This window comes from Castanea sativa, chromosome 6, assembly GCF_040712315.1.
Source record: "Castanea sativa cultivar Marrone di Chiusa Pesio chromosome 6, ASM4071231v1".
Classification (NCBI taxonomy): domain Eukaryota; kingdom Viridiplantae; phylum Streptophyta; class Magnoliopsida; order Fagales; family Fagaceae; genus Castanea; species Castanea sativa.
The window spans coordinates 39909078-39930116 of NC_134018.1; the positions used below are offsets into that span (position 1 = coordinate 39909078).

Genomic DNA, 21039 nt, shown 5'->3' on the forward strand with positions numbered 1-21039 from the left:
GATTAAAAACGCGTCTAAGTGCAAGTCCCGACTTAAAAATTCTAAAAAAATGAGTCTAAAATGGACTAGAACTCAAAAACGGGCTTGTCACCCAAAAGTGCCTTGGATTAAGTTGAAACTCATCCTTTTCAATTTTTTTAGAGATAAGGACGCGTCCCAGTTCGTATTTTGATCATCTAGCTAAATTTTCGAACACCCTAGCCTCTATAAATAGAGACTAGATCTCAGAATTCAACACACTTTTTCACGCTCTCTGATTTCCCCTTTTTCTAACTCTCCTTAATATTATTTTCTCTCTCACGTTAAAGACGTTCTGGAGGCTCTAGCCTTAAGAATTTCCTTTTTGTAAGCGAAGTATTTTAGGTTTCAAAGATAATTGAATAAATTTCTTTAAACCCTAAAATATTCCCTCAATAAGAAAAGTACATCCATGTAAGAGGTGGTTTTTCTTTTCTGTTTCCTTTAATTTAGTGATGCATGAGTAAATATTCTTTCAGTTTTAATTTCTAAATGCTCATATCATGTGTTGTCAATATTTTTTTGAAATATGTTCTTGATGTCTTTATTGTCATGATCTTTTTTTTTTTTTTTTTTTTAGTTTCAAAAATCTGCTTAGTACTACATCTTTTTCAAAAATCAAAAAACTGATTTGCATCTTCTTTAGATGCAAATCTGAATTTTTTCAAAATAAAAACTTATTTGCATCTTCCTTAGATGCAAATTTGATTTTTTTTTTTTTTTTTAAATAAAAACTGATTTGCATCTTCTTTAGATGCAAATCTGATTTTTTTTTTAAAACAAAAACTAATTTGTATCTTCCTTTAGATGCAGATCTGCATTTTTTCTAATACAAAAATTGATTTGTATCTTCCTTATATGCAGATCTGAATTTTTTCTAATACAAAAACTGATTTGTATCTTTCTTAGATGCAGATCTAAATTTTTTCTAATACAGAAACAGATTTATATCTTCCTTAGATGTAGATTTGATTTGATTTTTTTTTTTTTTAAATACAAGCAGATTTTGAAATAAAAAAGGAGGTCATAAGTAGTGTTGTTTTGTTTGTTTTGTTTGATGCAAGTAGCATAGGTTTATTTCATGAGAGTAGTCCTCTTATAAAAATCTTTATTTTTATTTTTATTTTTATTTTGTTTCACATATAAAACAAATCTAATTTTTTCTAATTCTCTACAAATCTAGATTTTTTTTATTTACAAAACGGATCTAATTTTTTATTTACATATAAACTAAAAACCATTTTTTACTTTACTTCAAAAACAGATCTGATATTTTTAGCAAAAAACATTGTTGTTTTCATTCAACAAAAACAGACTTGATTTTTCTTTACAAAACAATTTTTTTTTTTTTTTTACATATACAAGGACAGAATTGGTTTTTATTTTTTATTTTTTATTATGAATCAAATGATTTTTTTTTTAATTCACAAAAAAAGATTTGAGTTTTTTTTAATTTTTTATTCTTTTTAAAAAGAAGAGGACACGTTCATAAAATAGATTTATGTGAGTCAGTTTTGGTTAAGTTTGTCATGTATGCAACATATCATTCATATCCATGCATAAAAGGGTACATTGGTCATGAGAGTCTAGAAGACCAAACTCTGTCTTGGCGGAATTGGTACTTAACACCTTCACATTCTGTAACCTAGCCTCTGAACTTAGTTTCTTTTGGATTAGAACTAGGATCTAAAGCCTTGTAATACTCAATCTATCAAGTTGTACTTTTTGTAAAGTTGTAATTTACAGCTATTTTGTATTGGTTTTAATTCCATGCCAAATTTGATTGTAATTTTCTCAATCATATTTCCCTGTATTTATGTGGGTTTTTAATTGTAAGGGATGAGTGGATTTTGCGAGTGCCTCGCGAGAAGCTATCTCGCGAAAGAACCACTTGTAGAGCACATGACTAGAAGGCCAAGAGTCATGCCAGCCTAGAGGATTTTGCGAGTGTCTCGTGGGTAAGACCTTCCCGCGAAATAATCACAAAACATTCTGTTTGGCAAAAAGTTATGATTTGCTTTATCGAGTCTTTACCCACACTATTTACACCCTCATCACCCACATATTGTAAGGAGTGCTTTTTAGAGAGAAAACCCTAGAAAATACACTTGAGAGTTAGATATTGTTATACCCACAATCATCTACACATTTCCTTGTGGTTTTCCTTTACTCCTACCTCTCCATCTCTAAATCCATGAAAGGTTGATAGCCCAAACACTTACCACACCTAATTTGAGTGTCAAGTGAGGTTTTAGTGCTGCTGGAAAGCATTGGAATGAGTCATTCATTGGTGGATGCAATCGGGCTGAATTGCGGGATCTGAAAAGCTAGAGAAGACAAGGTTCTGAGAAGCTAGTTAGTAGTAGGAGCTTGGAGGGCTCAAGTACATTGGGTAGACTAGGCTTGGAGGGTTTTTTGTTATTCATGTACTCCAACTTTATTCTCTAGTAAATCGATTTACCGCTTGGAGGGCGGCGGAGAGATTTTTCGTCGAGTTCTTCGGTTTCCTTTTCGATAACACGTCTCGGTGTTATCTTGTGTTTGCATCTCTCTTCCTTACTCTTTAAGCTTATCTTTTATTGTTGATATTGGATGAATATGGCTTAGGGTAGTTTTATTGGTTGTTTGCACTCATTTACTCTTATTCTGCACTTAGTTTAAGTTAGAGTAAAAGCAAGCTAGTCGTAATTTTTATTAAGGGTCTAAACAAGCTCTTGTGTTTTTACACAAATCCGAGCTTTCACTTTTTTTATTCAATTAATGATAATGGAACATTTCAGTCATGTAAAGTTGTATTTAATATTTTTTCTTATTTTTTTTGTATAAAAAATAAGTAGCGACTTCACACCACTTACCCAAAAAGAGAGGTGTCTTGAAAAAGCACCCAAATCTCTTTTTTGAGAGCACCTCAGGTTTTGTGGTCTCTTACAGTGGCGACTCTGCTGGGGATGTCAAGAGCTAAGTTTCGTATTAGACTTAATTGACCAAATATGTACCTTTGTTTTTGCATGGTCTTTCATGATATTGTTGTTTGTTTGTTTATTTATGTTTGTTGAGATTGTTGTATGATATTTGGTGGTTTGTATTGTTTGTTAAATGCTTTCCCTAACTGTCATAGTGTGTGCCATCAAAACAACAAATATGTGTGCACCCCTTTCAACAACATGTGGTGGTAGTAACCATGGATCACCAGCCTTCATTAGATTTGGGTACCCAGTGGCGAACTCACCTACTTATAGCTTAAAGTCACTAGATCATTTCTTGTTGACTGTAAAAAACAGACCATGCCATTCGGACCAACACAATGTTCATTACATTACAAGTTGAGAGGTGTAACATCCTAGCTATGGGAAACAATTAAACAACAAACCTACCCTAAAACATAATGGCTTAAAACCTACCTTTAGGCCAGTCCATATTAAAATTGCATTGCATGATGTGTGTGATTGCTTGATTGATTGATATAGAAGGGGACCTAGCTGTGATTAACCTGACCAAGCCTTATCTTAGGGGAGAATTTGGTCAAGATCCGAAGGAAGGCTGCAAAGAGAACCTAAGGCCGACACTCATGCTAGTAATTCCAATTCCAAGCCCGTCACTCCTATCACGGTACTAAAGACCGTAAGCATAGAAGATACTCCGCTACTGCAACATCACAATCCCATATTCGACCTACAAGATAGTTCAAGCCATAAAAAGACTGAAGATCCCATCACCATGGCACAAGAGGGGGAACATCCGAACACTGAAGAACCTATGAACACTCAAGAGCTACTCAACACCATGGTAGCTAGTCAAATCTAGTTGAGGGAGGACATGAACCTTATGGTGCAACAGTTCCAAAGTCTAAAGAGTAACCAAAAGGAGAACAAGGCTGACCATAATCCACCAACCATGGAGAGTGAGAAGAAGATCAACGAAAGGATGAACAAAATCGAAGAGATAATTAGAAGAGCTCGTAAGATGGAAGACCTCATGGACTACCAATCCCTCTCACTTTTCCCTGATGTGAAACTGCCTCCCAAGTTCAAGATGCCATCCTTGGACAAGTTTGACGGGACCAGTTGCTCAAAGTCCCATTTGAAGATGTATATGAGGGCCATGCTGCCCCTAGGTGTGATGGAGGAACTTCTTGCTCAAATGTCTCAAAACACTCTGACTTGAGCCGCTCTTAGGTGGTTCCTTAATCTAGAAGATACTAGAGCAAGGAGTTAGGAGGACATCTGCCGAGAGTTTCACAAGCAATACAAATACAACATAGAAGTGGATATAACAAGGAGAGATATCGAGACCACGAAGAAAAAGCTGAAAGAATCCTTCTCTACCTTTATTACCAAGTGGAGGTCCAAAGCTGCATAGATGATGAATATGCCAAGTGAAGAAGAATAATTAGTTATGGTTGTAAAGAATTTATTACCTGTATACCATAAGTAGCTGATTGCTCAGTATTTTCCTAATTTTAAAGCTTTGATTGCTGCTGGAACCCAAATTGAGGATGCAATAAATAATGGCATTATAAAAAATGAGGACCCACCGAGATTTAGAAAGAATTTCGGTTCTAGTTTTAAGGCTGCAGAAGTTTCTAATATTAAAAAAAAAGATCCTTATCAATTGATTGCACCCATTGCACCCGTGCAAATATCACAAGGTCCGCCTCCAAGGAGGGAGTTTCATGAGTTGTATATGCCTATGAGCCAAGTATTTGAGAAGTTGAATGCAAAAGGGTTACTAAAACCCTTAGACCCAAGACCCATTCCAAACCCGCTACCTTCAAGATTTAATGTGAATAAGAGGTGTGCCTACCACCAAGGCCTTGACCATGATACTGACAAGTGTTTTGGCCTTCGTCATGCAATTCAAAACATAATAGACAATATGGTGATTGCACCGCTTACAAGGCCTAATATCACTAATAATCCCTTGCCCAACCACAATTTTGGGAGAGGACCGAGGATTAATTGCCTGATGACTGAAGAGGAAAGTAAAGAAGACCCATCTGAATTGATCTATGACCTACCCGAGTGGTTTATGATGACATAGGAAGAATTGATGGATAGAACATCCACTATAGGATATGATATATGGAGTGAAGATGTACTAGAAATTGAAAATTACCCAACACCTACTAATCGGGGGAGACACTTCAAACCCCAAAAAAATTACCAAACATCCACAAACGGGGGTGACACTTCAAACCCCAATTAAGTTACCCAATACCCACAACTAGGGGGAGACACTTCAAACCCTAATCAAGTTACCCAATACCCACAAATGGGGGGAGACACTTTGAACCCCAATCAAATGGCCCAACATCCATAAATGGGGGGAGACACTTCAAACCCTAAGACACTGACCTGAACGACTTGATAAAAATTGCCCATATCACATGGGGGGAGACACTTCAAACCCCCACACTTGGAGACTGACAACCTAGTAGAGGCCTTGAATAAATCCACCCAACAAACACCTATTGAAGAAGATGAGGTCCTCAAGCAATTACAGAAGACACAAGCCAACATATCCTTATGGGGTTTACTCATGGCCTCGTACAAGCACCGACAAAATTTGGTAGACCTTTTCAATCAAATTCAAGTCCCTACAACCATAACCTCTCAAGATCTGAATACTATGATTGGGTCCATAAGTAGGGAACTCACTTATTGATGATGGAAATGCCCTAAACGTGTGTCCTTTAAAGACTGCAAGTTGCTTGGGTCTAAGCATTGAAGACTTCATGCCTACTGATCAACATGTGAGGGCATATGATAATAGTAGAAGGGAGGTCTTGGGAACCGTAACATTGGAGCTTACTATAGGGCCGGTGATTAAAAAAGTGGAGTTTCAAGTCCTCAACATAGCTTCATGCTTCAATATGCTTCTTGGGTGACCATGGATCCATGACACAGAGGCCGTACCTTCATCCTTATACCAAAAGGTTTGGTTTCCACATAAAGGGCTATTGTAACTATATATGGTGATACTTTAATTGTGCCAAAGCCTATCTTTGGTATTGATTATGAGGAAGAGCCATTGACCTTGGATGGCATTGAGATTGATAGGCCTGGCTTTGAAAGAAGAGAAGAAGAAGAAGTGGAGAAGATCCCGATGGACTTTGCTCCCTACTACAACAACAATGTGGTAGCGATGATGAGGAGAATGAATTACCTTCAGGGGATGAACTTGGGGAGAGGCCCTTAGTGATGACAATGAGGGTAGCAATAGTGAGAGTAATAGTAATAGTAATAGTAGTAGCAGTGATAATGGACATGGTAATGATGACAGTGATAGTGAAGACTATGATAGCCAATACAGTGGCAATGATTGGGGTGAACCCTCTAGTGATAGAGAATATGAAGATGATGGGTTCTATTATGAGGAGTATGATGGTGATGTAGACTACTATAATGAAGATATTGAAGATGATGCTGAAGCTAATAGGTGGAGCGATACTGATAGTGACCAATATAGGCTGGTAAATGTATTAAAAGATGTAGGAGAGGAGATTGGAGAAGCTGATAATGTAGACTATGGGCGTCTCTCAGATTGGAGTTGCATTATGGATGTTAGTTCAAAGTCAGATCCTTGATATGACAAGCATGGTAGAGAGATTGCAGAATTGGGGTCCTATTACGATTCAGAATCTGGCTCACTAACCCTGAATACTAAAGAGGAGGATGACATAGATGCTAGATTAGCCATTCTAGACCAAAAATTGATGAACCACAGTCTCAGAATTCTAACACTTGAGAATGTTGAAGGTGATAATGAGAAGATGGAAGGGAGTGTGTCAAAACATCTCCCTCAACACACCCACTTGAGCAACAAAGGGAAGCAAGATCTGTTTGATGAGTGGATGGATAGCATAGAGTGCCTGGATGCTTTCGTGACTGACTAGTCCACATATATGGAGATTGATGATGAAGCCACGAATTATATGGATGATGACCGCTTAGTATTGATGCTGAGGGAAGAAAGAACTTGTTGGGGGACGTCTACCATCATTGAAGCAACAACTTTGTTGAATAATTGGGCATGGGAGGGATTTGCCCACCCTATGGAGGATTCCATAAAGAAGATCAAAACTGGCAAGTCAGTCACTCTTGCCAAGAAGTTCAATACCGTCGAGCTAGTCACCCCACCAAGAACATTGTTTTTGTCCCCATTAAGTCTATTTCTGCAAGTATTTCTTTTCTTGTTAAGTCTGTTTGTGATAGTATTCCTATTGAGTCTGATTTAGTTAAGTCCATTGAGTCTATTGAGAGCTTTTTTCCTTATAATATGATTTCCAATTCTGCTTATTTATTGGCTTTGAATGTTTTTATTTCTGAAACTGGTAAAGAAACTATTAATAATGAAGAATTAAAACAAGGACACCTAGAACCCATAAAAGAAGAAACCCAACCCATTAACTTGGGAACTGATGATGAACCTAAAATGATACAAGTGGGCAATACTCTAACCACTTCTGAGAAAGATGCATTAGTGGCACTGTTGATAGAATTCAAAGAAGTCTTTGCATGGTCGTACGAAGACATGCATGGGATTGATACAGATATAGTACAGCATTGCATTCCAACAGATCCGACCATGAAGCCAGTTAAGTAGAATTTAAGAAGAATAAAGCCAGAGTGGACTCTTAAGATCAAAGAAGAGGTTGAGAAACAGTATAATGCAGGATTCCTGAGGGTGGTCAACTATCTAGAGTGGTTAGCTAATGTGGTTTCAGTACTAAAGAAGGATGGGAAGGTAAGAATGTGTGTAGACTTTCGAGATCTGAACAAGGCTAGCCCAAAAGATGATTTTCATTTGCCTCACATTGACATCTTGGTTGATAATACAACAGGTCATGTCTTGCTATCATTTATGGATGGATTTTCAGGGTATAATCAGATTAAGATGGCTTCAAAAGATATGGAGAAAACCTCATTTATTACTCCATGGGGGACATATTACTACAAGGTCATGCCATTTGGCCTTAAAAATGCTGGTGCTACTTACCAACGTGCAACCACCACTTTGTTACATGATTTGATCCATAAAGAAGTAGAGGTTTATGTTGATGATATGATAGTGAAGTCTAAAGAGTGTGGAGGGCATATACCAGCTCTAAAGAAGTTCTTTGAAAGAATCTGGTTCTATAAGTTACGATTGAATCCAAATAAGTGCACTTTCGAAGTCACATCCGGAAAGCTATTGGGGTTTATGGTAAGCCAGAGGGGAATAGAAATTGATCTAGAAAAAATCAAGGCCATTGTAGAGATGAAACCTTCAAGGACTGAAAAGGAGATCCGAGGGTTTCTAGGGAGGATACAGTACATCAATAGGTTCATAGCTCAACTCACCATGACATGTGAACCGATTTTTTGATTGCTCAAGAAGGAAGTTCGTCCAGAGTGGAATGAAAAATGCCAAGAAGCTTTTGAAAAGATCAAGAATTATCTTATGAAGCCATCAATACTCGTCCCACCAGTACTTGAAAAGCCATTATTGTTGTATCTTACAACTACAAATACAGCAATGGAGGCTTTGCTTGCTCAATACCTAGAAGAGTCTAGGAAGGAGAATGCAATCTACTACATCAACAAGAAGATGTTTCCTTATGAAGAAAAGTATTCACCACTTGAGAAGACATGCGTAGCACTTGTATGGGCAACCCGCAAACTCAGATTTTGATTGCAAGAATGGATCCTTTGAAATATTTAATGGAAAAGCCTATACAAGACGGGAAGATAGCTAAATAGGTCCTGCTTTTATCAGATTTTGATATTAAATATGTAACTCAGAAGTTTGTCAACCTTGTAGAAAGTCGCTTTCCTTAACCCAGCTAGGAAGATGTGATCTGATCCTAGAGACCGTAACAAAGGGGGTGGGCACTTCCACCAACAACAATTCCATCGAATGGAGGCACTGGATTTCTTGTTCAGAAATTTCACCCAGTCACTCTCAATTTGACACTCGGTTTTGAGAATAGTCCTACTGAGAAAATTTTCAAGACCATAATCAGCAATAGAAGGCATGTCAATCATGTCCAATCTTTCCATCAACCATATTTGCAAAGCCAAGGGACTCCCGAGAAAGTTCTGTGATTCTCCACCCTGGAAAACAAAGTCCAACCCCAAAAGAGTTTCCGCTAATATTAGAAGAACAGGATAATCACCATCTTTAATCTGATTCACAACACTTATGGCTCGAGCATCCACAAATCCAAGCCTTCCTAAGCAAAGCAAGAATTTTCCCACAAAGTAGAGAGCTAAGCCAAATTTCTTCTACATGTTGCCAGCCACTCCATGAGTACGTTTATTGATCAATTTGGAAAGAATCATACGAATATTCACCATGTACCCTTCGATCATGCTGTTGGTAATTGAAGTAGGGAGTCCAAGAGCATCAGAAAAATTTTCCCTATGCCGGGGGTCACAAGAAATGGCTACTGACTTTTTGCTAGGATCATAACCCAAGATTGCTGACAACTCTTTAATGGTGGGACAAAGTTTAGCAATTTGAAATCGGAACACGTGATCTTCAGTATCCCAAAACTTCATGGCAACACGAAGAAAATCCTACTTTATCTTGATGTTCCTCAAAGTCTTGATTCCCTCTAGTTTGAAGGCTATAAAATTCGTCTTGGTGCTGAAATCAAAGCTATGAACCCATCTGTTGATATCATGGATTGTTGAATGAGAGAAATTTTGTTTGTTTGCCATAGATAACTCTTGTTTGTAATTATAGTGTCTTGCTAACCTTTATGTAGAGAGTTGTTGTAGGAAAGATTGCTAAAGTAAGCTACATCAGTTCTTAATCAAGTTTAAATAAGTTTCAAAGAATTTGTAGCTGAGTATGAAAGTGTTTCACGGTCACAAACGAATAAAACATTGTTCAAAAAACTTGAAAATGCAAAACATGCATTGGAAAAGCGTGAGGAGGCAGCCCACCATGGCGTAGGCCAGCCCACATAATAGAGTGCCATTTGGCACTCTAAAAGTACCGAACGACACTCAGCCCCACAAATGCTCATTTACATAATCTCGCGTTTTCAAGAACTCTCTTGATCCGTTTTTACCTTATTTGACACTTAAAAGGATTTTTGGTTATACTGGAGCATTCAGACCTGCCTTACTCATTTATTTATTTTTTTAAAAAAATCATCACTTACCTCACTATTTTCAAAAATTGATCAAATTGAGATTTTTCAAGATCACGAGCCCATATCCAAACTAGGGGCATTCGGCCATACCTCATTCATTTTCAAAAAAGAGACCACCACCATCATTTTCTCATAAAAAATCAAGATTTCAAGATTGCCAAAAATCATGCATTCATTTTTTAAACTAGGGGCATTCGGCTTTGCCTCATTTAAATAAGTGCAAATTTCTTCAGAGTCAAGCAAGATAAGTTTACAGTGGTACGATAGGACCTTATTAGGTGAATTCTAAACTTATCTCATTTAAAGTTTCCACATGATCTAAGAGAATTCCAAGGGCAAAGAGCTAAAACGGAAATTAATACAAGATTGTCTAAGGAACACTTCTTTTTGTTTTTGTAGGAAATTTAAAAACACAAATCAAGCATCATTAGGACTTTGGGTCCTCCTGCGCGAAGATCTCCTCGATCCACCTCTAGAGGAGCTGCCGATTCTTAAGCTCAAGATTTTTGATCCTTTTCTCCAAAGATCTTGTGTTGGCATTAGCCAATGCCATTCGACTCACCTGAAAAATCAACAAAGACAAGTTTTAGACCCATCACCAGGATGACCAAAGAAAATCTCATGCCCAACAAAAATTTTCAATGACCAAAATTTCATGCCACCACAAAATTTTTCCATACCCACAAAATTTTACCATGCTTAAGAAATAAGACTTACACATGCCAACAAATTTTCTGCACTCATCATGAATTTGTTCGATCAAGCCTATACAACAAATCTTTCATAACTTCAATGCCCCCAAAATTCATTCAACAACACCACATATTACATACATTGCCAAATTCCAAATTCCAAATCTCAAATTCTCAATTTCAAATTTTCAATCTCTAAGTTTCAAATTCCAATTCCAAGATTCAGCCAACAGTTCAGATCAAAGTAGAAAAGCCCTTTGATCGACATTTCAACAGCAAGATCGAAGTAGAAAAGTCCTTTGATCGACATTTCAACAGCTTCGATAGAAGTAGAAAAGCCATTTGATCTACATTTCAACAGTTCAGATCGAAGTAGAAAAGCCCTTAATTTGATCAACATTTCAACAGCAAGATCAAAGAAGAAAAGGCCTTTGATCGACATTTCAATAGTTCAAATTGAAGTAGAAAAGCCCTTTGATCAACATTTCAACAGCAAGATCAAAGTAGAAAAACCCTTTGATCGACATTTCAACAGTTCAAGATCAAAGTAGAAAAACCCTTTGATCGACATTTCAACAGCAAGATCAAAGTAGAAAAGCCCTTTGATCGACATCTAAACAACAAGATCTAAGTAGAAAAGCCCTTTGATTGACATCTCAATAGTTCAGTCTGAGGTAGAAAAGCCCCTTGGTTACCTTTCATCAAGATTCGAGGTAGAGAGGCCTCTTGATCGACCCTCCATAATCAAACTAAGATAGAGGAGCCTCTCAGTCACCTCAGTTATCAAGAATCATTTCAAAATTTATCAGCTATCAAGTAGGTCAAGTATTCACAATTTTCATTTTTGTCTGAAAGCAAGGCATAATAACTATGTTCCAAGATTTTAGGTTCGAAGGCTAGGTAATCTTTGAAAATTCAACCTCAATTAAATCATGGCTGCTAAAATCAGCGTTTTTGTTTTACGTTGACATTCGCTTTCCAAGCTCTGTCAATGAGTGGCATTCTGTAGATACTCAATTTTGCACCCATGATTTAATCAAGGAAGATGACTAGAGTTACCATTCATGTATCCAAAATTCATGATTTCATTACATGCACTAATTTGTTCATTGCATATCATAAAAATGATCTTGAGATTCTAACGTTTACGATGGTATGCTATGTTTTCAAATCAGACCGTTAGATCAAAAGATATCGCATGATCAAGTTTGCACGGTCAGCATGCATTGTGTTTAAGTAGAATCAACCACACATGATTAATTTAAATTAATTTTGATTGGCTATAGAATTAAAATTAATGAAATAATTTTGTGATTGGTTGTTAGTTAGTGTCAAAAATAGGCTTACTTGCAGGGGAATAAAGAGGGTAATTGGATAACAATGAAATTGTGGATAATCCAGACTTTTGGAGTATTTATCTACAAGATAATTGTTGCTAAAGAGACCTGAATGATATAGAAAAGAGTTTAATTTTTAGAATATGGATTAAAAACGCGTCTAAGTGCATGTCCCAACTCAAAAAATCTCAAAAAAAGAGTCCAAAATGGACTAGAACTCAAAAGCGGGCTTGGCACAGCACTTTTGGAGTGCTGATTGGCACAAACTCGGGCCCTAGCCTGAGGGTACTTGAATTAAGTTGAGACTCATCATTTTCAATTTTTTAGAGATAAGGACGCGTCCTAGTTTGTATTCTAATCATCTAGCTAAATTTTCGAGCACCCCAGCCTCTATAAATAGAGGCTGGATCTCAGAATTCAACACACTTTTTCACTCTCTTTGATTTCCCCTCTTTCTGACTCTTATTTCTATTATTTTTTCCCTTATGTTAAAGACGTTCGGGAGGCTCTAGCCTTAAGAATTTCTTTTTTGTAAGTAAGGTATTTTAGGTTTCAAAGATAATTGAATAAATTCATTTGAACCCTAAAATATTCCCTCAATAAAAAGAGTACATCCATGCAAGAGGTGGTTTTTCTTTACCCTTTTTGTTTTTTTTTTTTTTTTTTTTTCTGTTTCTTTTAATTTAGTGATGCATGAGTAAATATTCTTTCAGTTTTAATTTCTAAATGCTCATATCATGTGTTGTCAATATTTTGTTGAAATATGTTCTTGCTGTCTTTATTGTCATGATCTTTATTTTTAGTTTAAAAAATCTTCTTAGTACTACATCTTTTTCAAAAAACAAAAAAAAAAACTGATTTGCATCTTCTTTAGATGCAAATCTGAATTTTTTTTCAAAATAAAAACTGATTTGCATCTTCATTAGATGCAAACCTGATTTAAAAAAAAAAAAAAAAAACTGATTTGCATCTTCCTTAGATGCATATCTGAAATTTTCTAATACAAAAACTGATTTGTATCTTCCTTAGATGTAGATCTGAATTTTTTCTAATACAAAAACTGATTTTTATCTTTCTTAGATGCAGATCTGAATTTTTTCTAATACAAAAATTGATTTTTTTCTAATACAAAAACTTATTTGTATCTTCCTTAGATGCAGATCTAAATTTTTTTTAATACAAAAACTGAATTGTATCTTCTTTAGATGCATATTTGAATTTTTTCTAATACAAAAACTGATTTGTATCTTTCTTAGATACAGATCTAGATTTTTTTTTAAACACAAGCAAATTTTGAAATAAAAAAAGGAGGTTATGAGTAGTGTTGTTTTGATTGATGTAAGTAGCATAGGTTTATTTCGTGAGAGTAGCCCTCTTATAAAAATCTTTTTTTTTTTGGTTTCACATAAAAAATAGATCTGATTTTTTCTAATTCTCTACAAATGTAGAGTTTTTTTTTTTTTTCTTACAAAATTAATCTGATTTTTTTTTTTTTTTTTACATATAAACTAAAAACCATTTTTTTTTTTTTACTTCACTTCAAAAACATATCTGATATCTTTAGCAAAAAACCTTGTTCTTTTCATTCAACAAAAACAGATCTGATTTTTTTTTTTACAAAAATTTTTTTCTTTCACATATACAAGGACAGATTTTTTTATTTTTTTTTATGAATCAAATCAATTTTTTTTTATTCACAAAAAAAGACTTAGGTTATTTATTTATTTATTTATTATTATTTTTTTTAAAGAAGAGGACACATAAAATAGATTTATGTGAGTTAGTTTTGGTTAAGTTTGTCATGTATGCAACATATCATTCACATCTATGCATAAAAGGGTATATTGGTCATGAGAGTCTAAAAGACTAGACTCTGTCTGGGCAAATTGGGTGCTTAACTCCTTCCAATTCCGTAACCTAGCCTCCGAACTTAGTTTCTTTTGAATAAGTAGACCTGGGCTTTATTTTTATTTTTATTTTTTGGTAGGTTGTAATTAGGATCCAAAGCCTTGCAATACTCAATCTATCAAGTTTATACTTTTTTTTATTTAATTAATGATAATGGAATATTTCAGTCATGTAAAGTTGTATTTAATATTTTTCTTAGTTTTTTATATAAAAAATAAGTAGCGATTCCACGTCACTTACTTAGAAAGAGAGATATTTTGAAAAAGCACTCAAATCTCTTTTTTGAGAGCACCCTGGAATTTTCCCATCTCTCACAGCATGCACTGTACCACTGCCCGATGCTGGAACCTCTTTGGACCACGACTCCGATGTGGAACCGCGGTGCACTCAGACAAAGCACCTCTTTCACTAACATTATTGATTTTCATTTTAGTGGGTAATAAGGACCTGAAGCTCTTTACCTCATTTATTTGGAATTTATGGAATCGACGAAACAATCTCCGTATAGGCAAGCCATCTCTGCCACTGGACAAGGTACTGGACAATGCTTGGGAAAGACACTTGGAATCCTCTCCACTGATTCGGCAATCCATAGGATCGAAAAACCACTCAGCTGGTCTCCACCTGGCGCAAACAGCTATAAGGTCAACTATGATGGTGCCACTTTCGCTGAAGACAATACCACAGGCATGGGGGTTATCATTCGAAACAATGAGGGCCTGGCTATGGCCTTGCTTTCCCAGAAAATCCCTCTACGAACCACAGTAATTGAAGTCGAAGTTCTTGTAGCACGTCGAGCATTAGAGCTGGCCTTGGAACTGGGTTTTGATAGTATCGTCCTTGGCAGTTTAGATTCAGAAACTCTGTTTAAGGCTCTGAAGCTTGGCAACACCAGTTTAGCTCCATATGGGCATCTAGTACAAGATATTTTATACCTTAGCTCGCATTTTTCTAATTTTCAGATATCTCTTCTAAGGCAACTAGGTAATAAGGTAGCTCACTCTTTGGCGAGGAAAGCAAAACTCCTCAATTATATGATTGTCTGGATAGAAGATGTACCAGACCTCTTACATGTATTACAAGCTGATTCAAATAGCCTACCTTAATAATATGGTCCGATTTGCTTCTCAAAAAAAAAAAAAAAAAAAAATTCATCATATGACTTATTATAAGTTGTACAGTCACCAAACCCAAAGGTTGGGCATACGGGATTTGCTTTATAAAAAGTCTCATTATTGTATCTCAACCTTACATGTATGCATGCATAAGTTGATAAGATGGCAGACTTAAGTGAGACGAGCTACGCTCTGAGAACATCAACGTTGTGTATCCCTCTTTATGACTTGAAGGAAGAACAGCTCGTGATCATGTCCTTCCATGACCGCGGCAGGCATTGTCCTTCCTCTTCCACTCCTCTTCTTCACCAAATTCTCTCTCCTCTCCAACTGTAGAGGTGGTACTATCATCAGCTATCCTTTGGAGTATATGAGCACCAATAGGGTTCTGCCATCTTTTTTGATACATCAGGTGTTTTCTTATACTATAAAAGAAAAGACACCAGTCATACTAGGTAGGGCAAACGAAAAGAAAGATAAAAAGATATGTATAAGTGAGAAAGTATTTAGCCATTAGTTATTGTCCACGCATCTAAAAAAGTAGGTAAAAGTAATGGCAAAATCAATCAAGGACTATTACAGCTACATCAAGAAATCCGAGCCATATGTTACATGTTTTGGCCATATTACACTAGAGAGCCAACTCATCAAAGCAACGTTATTGTGTGCAATACAAACACAAGCACACCTGTCAAGGAAATACCAAATGTATGTTATTCTATTTTGTTAAAACTCTACCTTGTCATTCTCCAATGGGAATGAAACACATTACTCATTAGGAAAGTGACACATGCCCACTTCCACCACTATTAAAGAATGGAAGACTCTAGGAAGAAGAAAAGAATGAATGACAAACTCTCTCACACACACTACTATGGAAGCCTCTTCCCACCTCCTCTTTCTCTCTTATCTTCATTGTTTCTTCTCTCTCTTTCTTCATTGTAACATAATACCTCATTGTAACTATTTTCAAAAAATAGTGGAATATTCGACTGGTTTGTGTTTGTGGTTTTCTTCCTCTCCAAACATAGAGGGTTTTCACGTTAAAAAAACCTATGTATATTTCTCTAGCACTTTCAATTTCTGCAACTTTACATTCTCTTGTTAAGCATCAAGTTCAATTGGTGTGTATATGTCGTGATATAAATCCAGTGCCTTAACAAATTGTAACTTTCACGTACATGAGTACATAAATTTATTAACATAGTTGATTTCAAGTGAACTCTATTACAATAATTAAAAGAAAGTCCAAAAAATAAACTAAAATACTACTCTAATTAAACTCAATTGTAAATCTTTCAAGAAATTTAAACGGAATAAAATTTTACCTAAAGTAAATGAATTATTTTAATAAGTCACACAGCTGTCGATGCTCGACCTCGAGATGGATAACCGCCGTCGGGCCTTTGTCCGACCACTTACTGTGGCGACACTCCCATGCACGCGGGGCCCATTGGAGGCCCCTCTTGAATGATCGGCGTGGTTCGCATGGAGCTTCGGGTGCTCTCTCTCTCTCTCTCTCTTGGTGGAGGAGGGTAGGTGTCTACTTTTGGTAGTGTGGCAGGTCTCTTGGCTAAATTTTAAGGGGATTACCAAAGGTGAGTGAAGTCACCACCAATCATTGGGTATTTCTAAGGTGTGATTGGTCACCTGTTTCTAGTTGATTTTATTACCAATCCTAGGCTAAGAAAAATGGCATTTTTCCTAATCTAATATGGATGGAAAAAAAATCTTGATTCTTGAGTTTGAAAGTTTGGTTACGTGTGGGGAAGATGTTAGGCACCCCACAATGTCTGTCTAAGGACAGTCCTTTGTTTTGATAAAACCTTATTTTTTGGAGATTGGTAGTAAAAAGATGATTTTGGCATTGGCTTTCGGGGCTTTGCATGCATGGGGGGCTTTGAGGTTTGGCTTTTGAAAGGGTATGGTCCCAATCTATGCTTTCCTAAGACATTCAAGCAAAGTACCAGATTTCCAAGGCGAAATTCGATGACGTGTCACCTTACTTTCGTGGCGAAAATTAGGCATTGCTTGCCTTAGGTGACGTGGACTCTGACAATCACACCAGAAAGGGCGGAGCAGGTATATATACATACATCATGCACAATGCTAGCGCACAGAGCAGGAGAGTAGATGCCTACATCCCTAGAGCATGGCCCAAAATATAGGTGCAGGAAAGTAAACAGGGGTTGCCATACTCTAGAGAGCAGGGCCAATGGTACACGACATGATATACCTAAGACAACCCATCTAAAAGAGAAAGGAGGGAGGAAGGAAGGGGGTTTTAAAAGAGTACATAACCCAATGGGAGAGGCTAGACCCCTAAACCAACTAAACATAGCTACTCGGCTCATATTTGCATGCTCGCATCCGCACCCTTTTTGCTTGCACTTGGGAGACCGTGCCCTAGCTCTATGCATCCTCATTCCATGTGTGTACTTGCAAAGGCAAAGAGAAGAAACCAGCAGACAAGCAATGGAAGGAAAAGATGCATATATAATGAAAGAGGCATAAAGTAAACAAGCATACAAGCAAAGCAAGCATAGCATGTGGCAGGAGACATGATAAGCTACAAGACAAGCAAGCGAACTAAAAGGCAAACAAACAAGGAAGCGAGCAAGCAAACAAACAAGAAGGAAGGCAAACAAGCAAAAAAACTATTAGAGACATATTTGATGTAATTGGCTAATCCTTTGACAAAACGCACTTTACTTGTAATTAGGTAGATCTAGGATGGTTTAAGACTTTAAGAAATATGTTGTTCAAGTCAAGTGTTAAAGCCATGCAAATCTGTCCAAGAAACAAGTATTGGGGACATACCTTTATGTAATTGGCATATCCTTTGACAAAACGCACTTTACTTGTATTTGGGTAAGTCTAAGTAGGTTCAAGATGATCATTACAGGTGGTTTTATTGAAGGCATGAAGATTACTCAATAACTGCCCAAGAAAAGTGTAATCAGCAGGTCTCGATACCTCCTCGATAGAAGCTCGATTTGTCAAAATTCATTAAAGTCTCGATCGATCGAGCTTACGGGTTTCAGATTATAGCCATCAATGTTTTTACTCTAAAAGGCTATTTGTTTATGGGTTTGCATAATCCTTATTGTATTAGGAAAACCCAAGGTTTGTGTAAACCTATTTGGAATAGGAGAGCCCATTAAGCTCCTATTTAAAGGAGGTGGTAAAAGAAAAATCTAACCCTAGAGAACTTCATAAGGTTTTCTTTTTGAAACCCTAGCCTCCTCCTACAGAAGAAAGAGTTTTTGATGCGTTTCTTGTACGCCTTTGGGTTTTGTAACCAAGCAAAGTCTCTTGCACCAACATTGAAGATCTTATTGGTGTTTCAATGTGAAGCTGCTGCAAATCAACTACAACAACCAAAGGGTTGCTGTGGAGTTAGTCATGTACTGGGATTTGTGCAAAGGAGTAAGTCACGTACTGGGATCGGCGCAATTGGTTAGTCACATACTGAGAGCCGTACATCAAAATGAGAGATTGTCACTACAAAACAAGTCTAATTGGGTATTAGGGTAAGGGTTCAATTGTAGGTTGGTATAAGGTACTGGGATTCCTTTACTTGTAACTGCTTGTTTTGATAATAGTGAATTCTTGGGAGTGGTGATCTTAAAATCACCCGGTGAGGTTTTTTGCCTTGGAGGTTTTCCCCTTTCGTAAACAAATCACCGTATCAATTTATTTTCCGCTGCACTTTAGTTTATTGGTGATTTGTTTGTGCTACCACATGTTTGCATGTTAAATTGGTTAATTAATTGAACTTGGGTAATTTATTAATTAATCCATCATAAGGGGTCAATACGTTTTTGGCCTACCAACAAGTGAAGAAGTGCTGTTCATTAAAACTCGATAGATGTCTTGACTGAAGTCTATCTATCAAGATTTAATGTTGAAGCTCGACAGCAGCTTGACATAAGTTGTATCTGTCGAGAATTACAAAATCAAACTTTTTAGATCTGATTACACGTATATCCTTGAGTATTTGTGTATGATTTCTTTTCTCACAACCCTAGACATATATATAGATTATTTTAAAGGCCATCACATTATGCATGGGATTATGAAAACAGAATTCAAGCATATTGTGACCTAGTTCATCATTTTCTCTAGAGAAGCTACTGCGTCTTTACAATTTTGTGACTAAGGAGTTTCTTGATCTTCATGTTGATGAATTGAAGAACTTGGCAGCCAACATCTTCCTCAAGTTGGTGTGTTAGTCACGTACCGGGATCCGTGCATCATTAGTTAGTCACATACTAGGATTCGTGCATTGAAATGAGAGATTGCTGCGATAATACAAGTCCAATTGAGTATTGGGGTAAGATTTCAACTGTAGGTTGGTATTAGGTACTGAGATTCCTTTTACTTGTAACCGCTTGTTTTGATAATAGTGGATTCTCGAGAGTGATGACCTTAAATTCATCGGGTTTGCCTCAGAGGTTTTCCCCATTCGTAAACAAATCACCATGTCAAATTTATTTTCCATTGCATTTAGTTTAATTGGTGATTTGCTTATGCTACCACGCTATTGCATGTTAAATTGACCTAATTAATTAACTTGGATAATTAATTAATTAAATTGCCAAATGGGTCAATACATTTTTGGCCTATAAAAAACAAACAAAAGGTGGTATCCGCGAGAGACAAATGTAGTTTTGGATCAAATGCCATAACTTCATTGTGTTGAAGCATGAACGACACACTAGCAAGCAAGACTCATGCATGGACATGTAAGCAAGTGTGTAAAGATGCATAGAAAGCCAACGGGTGGCACAAACAAGCATGGTAAACATATCATCGCACAGAGCGGAAAAGGGGAAAGGTATGCATGAAGCAACCCAACATCTTGAGGTGCATCCCAAGTGGTTACATTCGAACAAGGCCTCATGGGCGTCGGATGTAACCATACAACCACAAACCCGCTAAAGGCGTCAAGCGTGGCAAAGCCTAGAACTAGAGAGGCTAACATAGGCATAAAGAATAGAAGCAAGTAAGCATAGGCATGCAAATCAGATGATCCAAAACCTTGATGTAGGCCTTGGTGTATCGATGATGACAAAGACCATAGGGTTTAGATCGGGTCTGAACCTAATAGGCCAAAACACAAGAAAATGCGATAAAAGAATAAAAGGGCTACAATAGGACATGGCATGACAAACAAGGTCTAGGCCTAAGCACATAAACATGGTGTGAAGCATGCAAGCACTTAGATGATGGCATAAAGCATGTAGAAAACATCGATCTAAGCATGTAAACACACCGATCTACACATATAAGCATGGAAATGCGCATGAAGGCATGTGAATACATAGATCTAGACATATAGGCATAGAAACATGCATGTAAACATGTAGACCCTAGCACATAAACATGGAAGAACATGAATCCAAGCATATAAGCATGTGAAGACAAGGATCTAACCATATAGCATGGAAACACACACATAAACACATAGATCCAAACAAGGCATAGCCAAAAACATCATACAAGCATGTGAGCATGTAACCCTAACATCAACATAGAATGAAAAGGGGAACAAAACATGGGAAAACATGGCATAAAGCATAAAACATGTGGATCGAGAGAAATAACATATAAACAAGCATGGAAGAACATGGATCTAAGCTAAGAACATGCTAGGAGCAAGATAAAGCAAGAAACATGCTAAGGAAAGCAATAAATCATGTTATTAAGGAAAAAAGAGCAAGATAAATGCTAGAAAAAGATTTAATAGGTTAGGAGTGTGGATAGTAGCTAAAAAGCTACATCCACACCCCTAAACCCCAAATCCAAAGTGTAGAGGCAAG

The 21039-nt window shown here is 36.7% G+C and overlaps 1 protein-coding gene across 1 annotated transcript; it reads left to right on the forward strand.

Moving 5' to 3' along the window:
* The first annotated feature begins 14578 nt into the window (after nucleotides 1-14578).
* LOC142639941 (uncharacterized) lies at nucleotides 14579-15205 on the forward strand. Its single transcript, XM_075814066.1, has one exon. It carries the CDS (start codon nucleotides 14579-14581, stop codon nucleotides 15203-15205), a length of 627 nt encoding a protein of 208 aa, XP_075670181.1.
* The last annotated feature ends 5834 nt before the right edge of the window (nucleotides 15206-21039 follow it).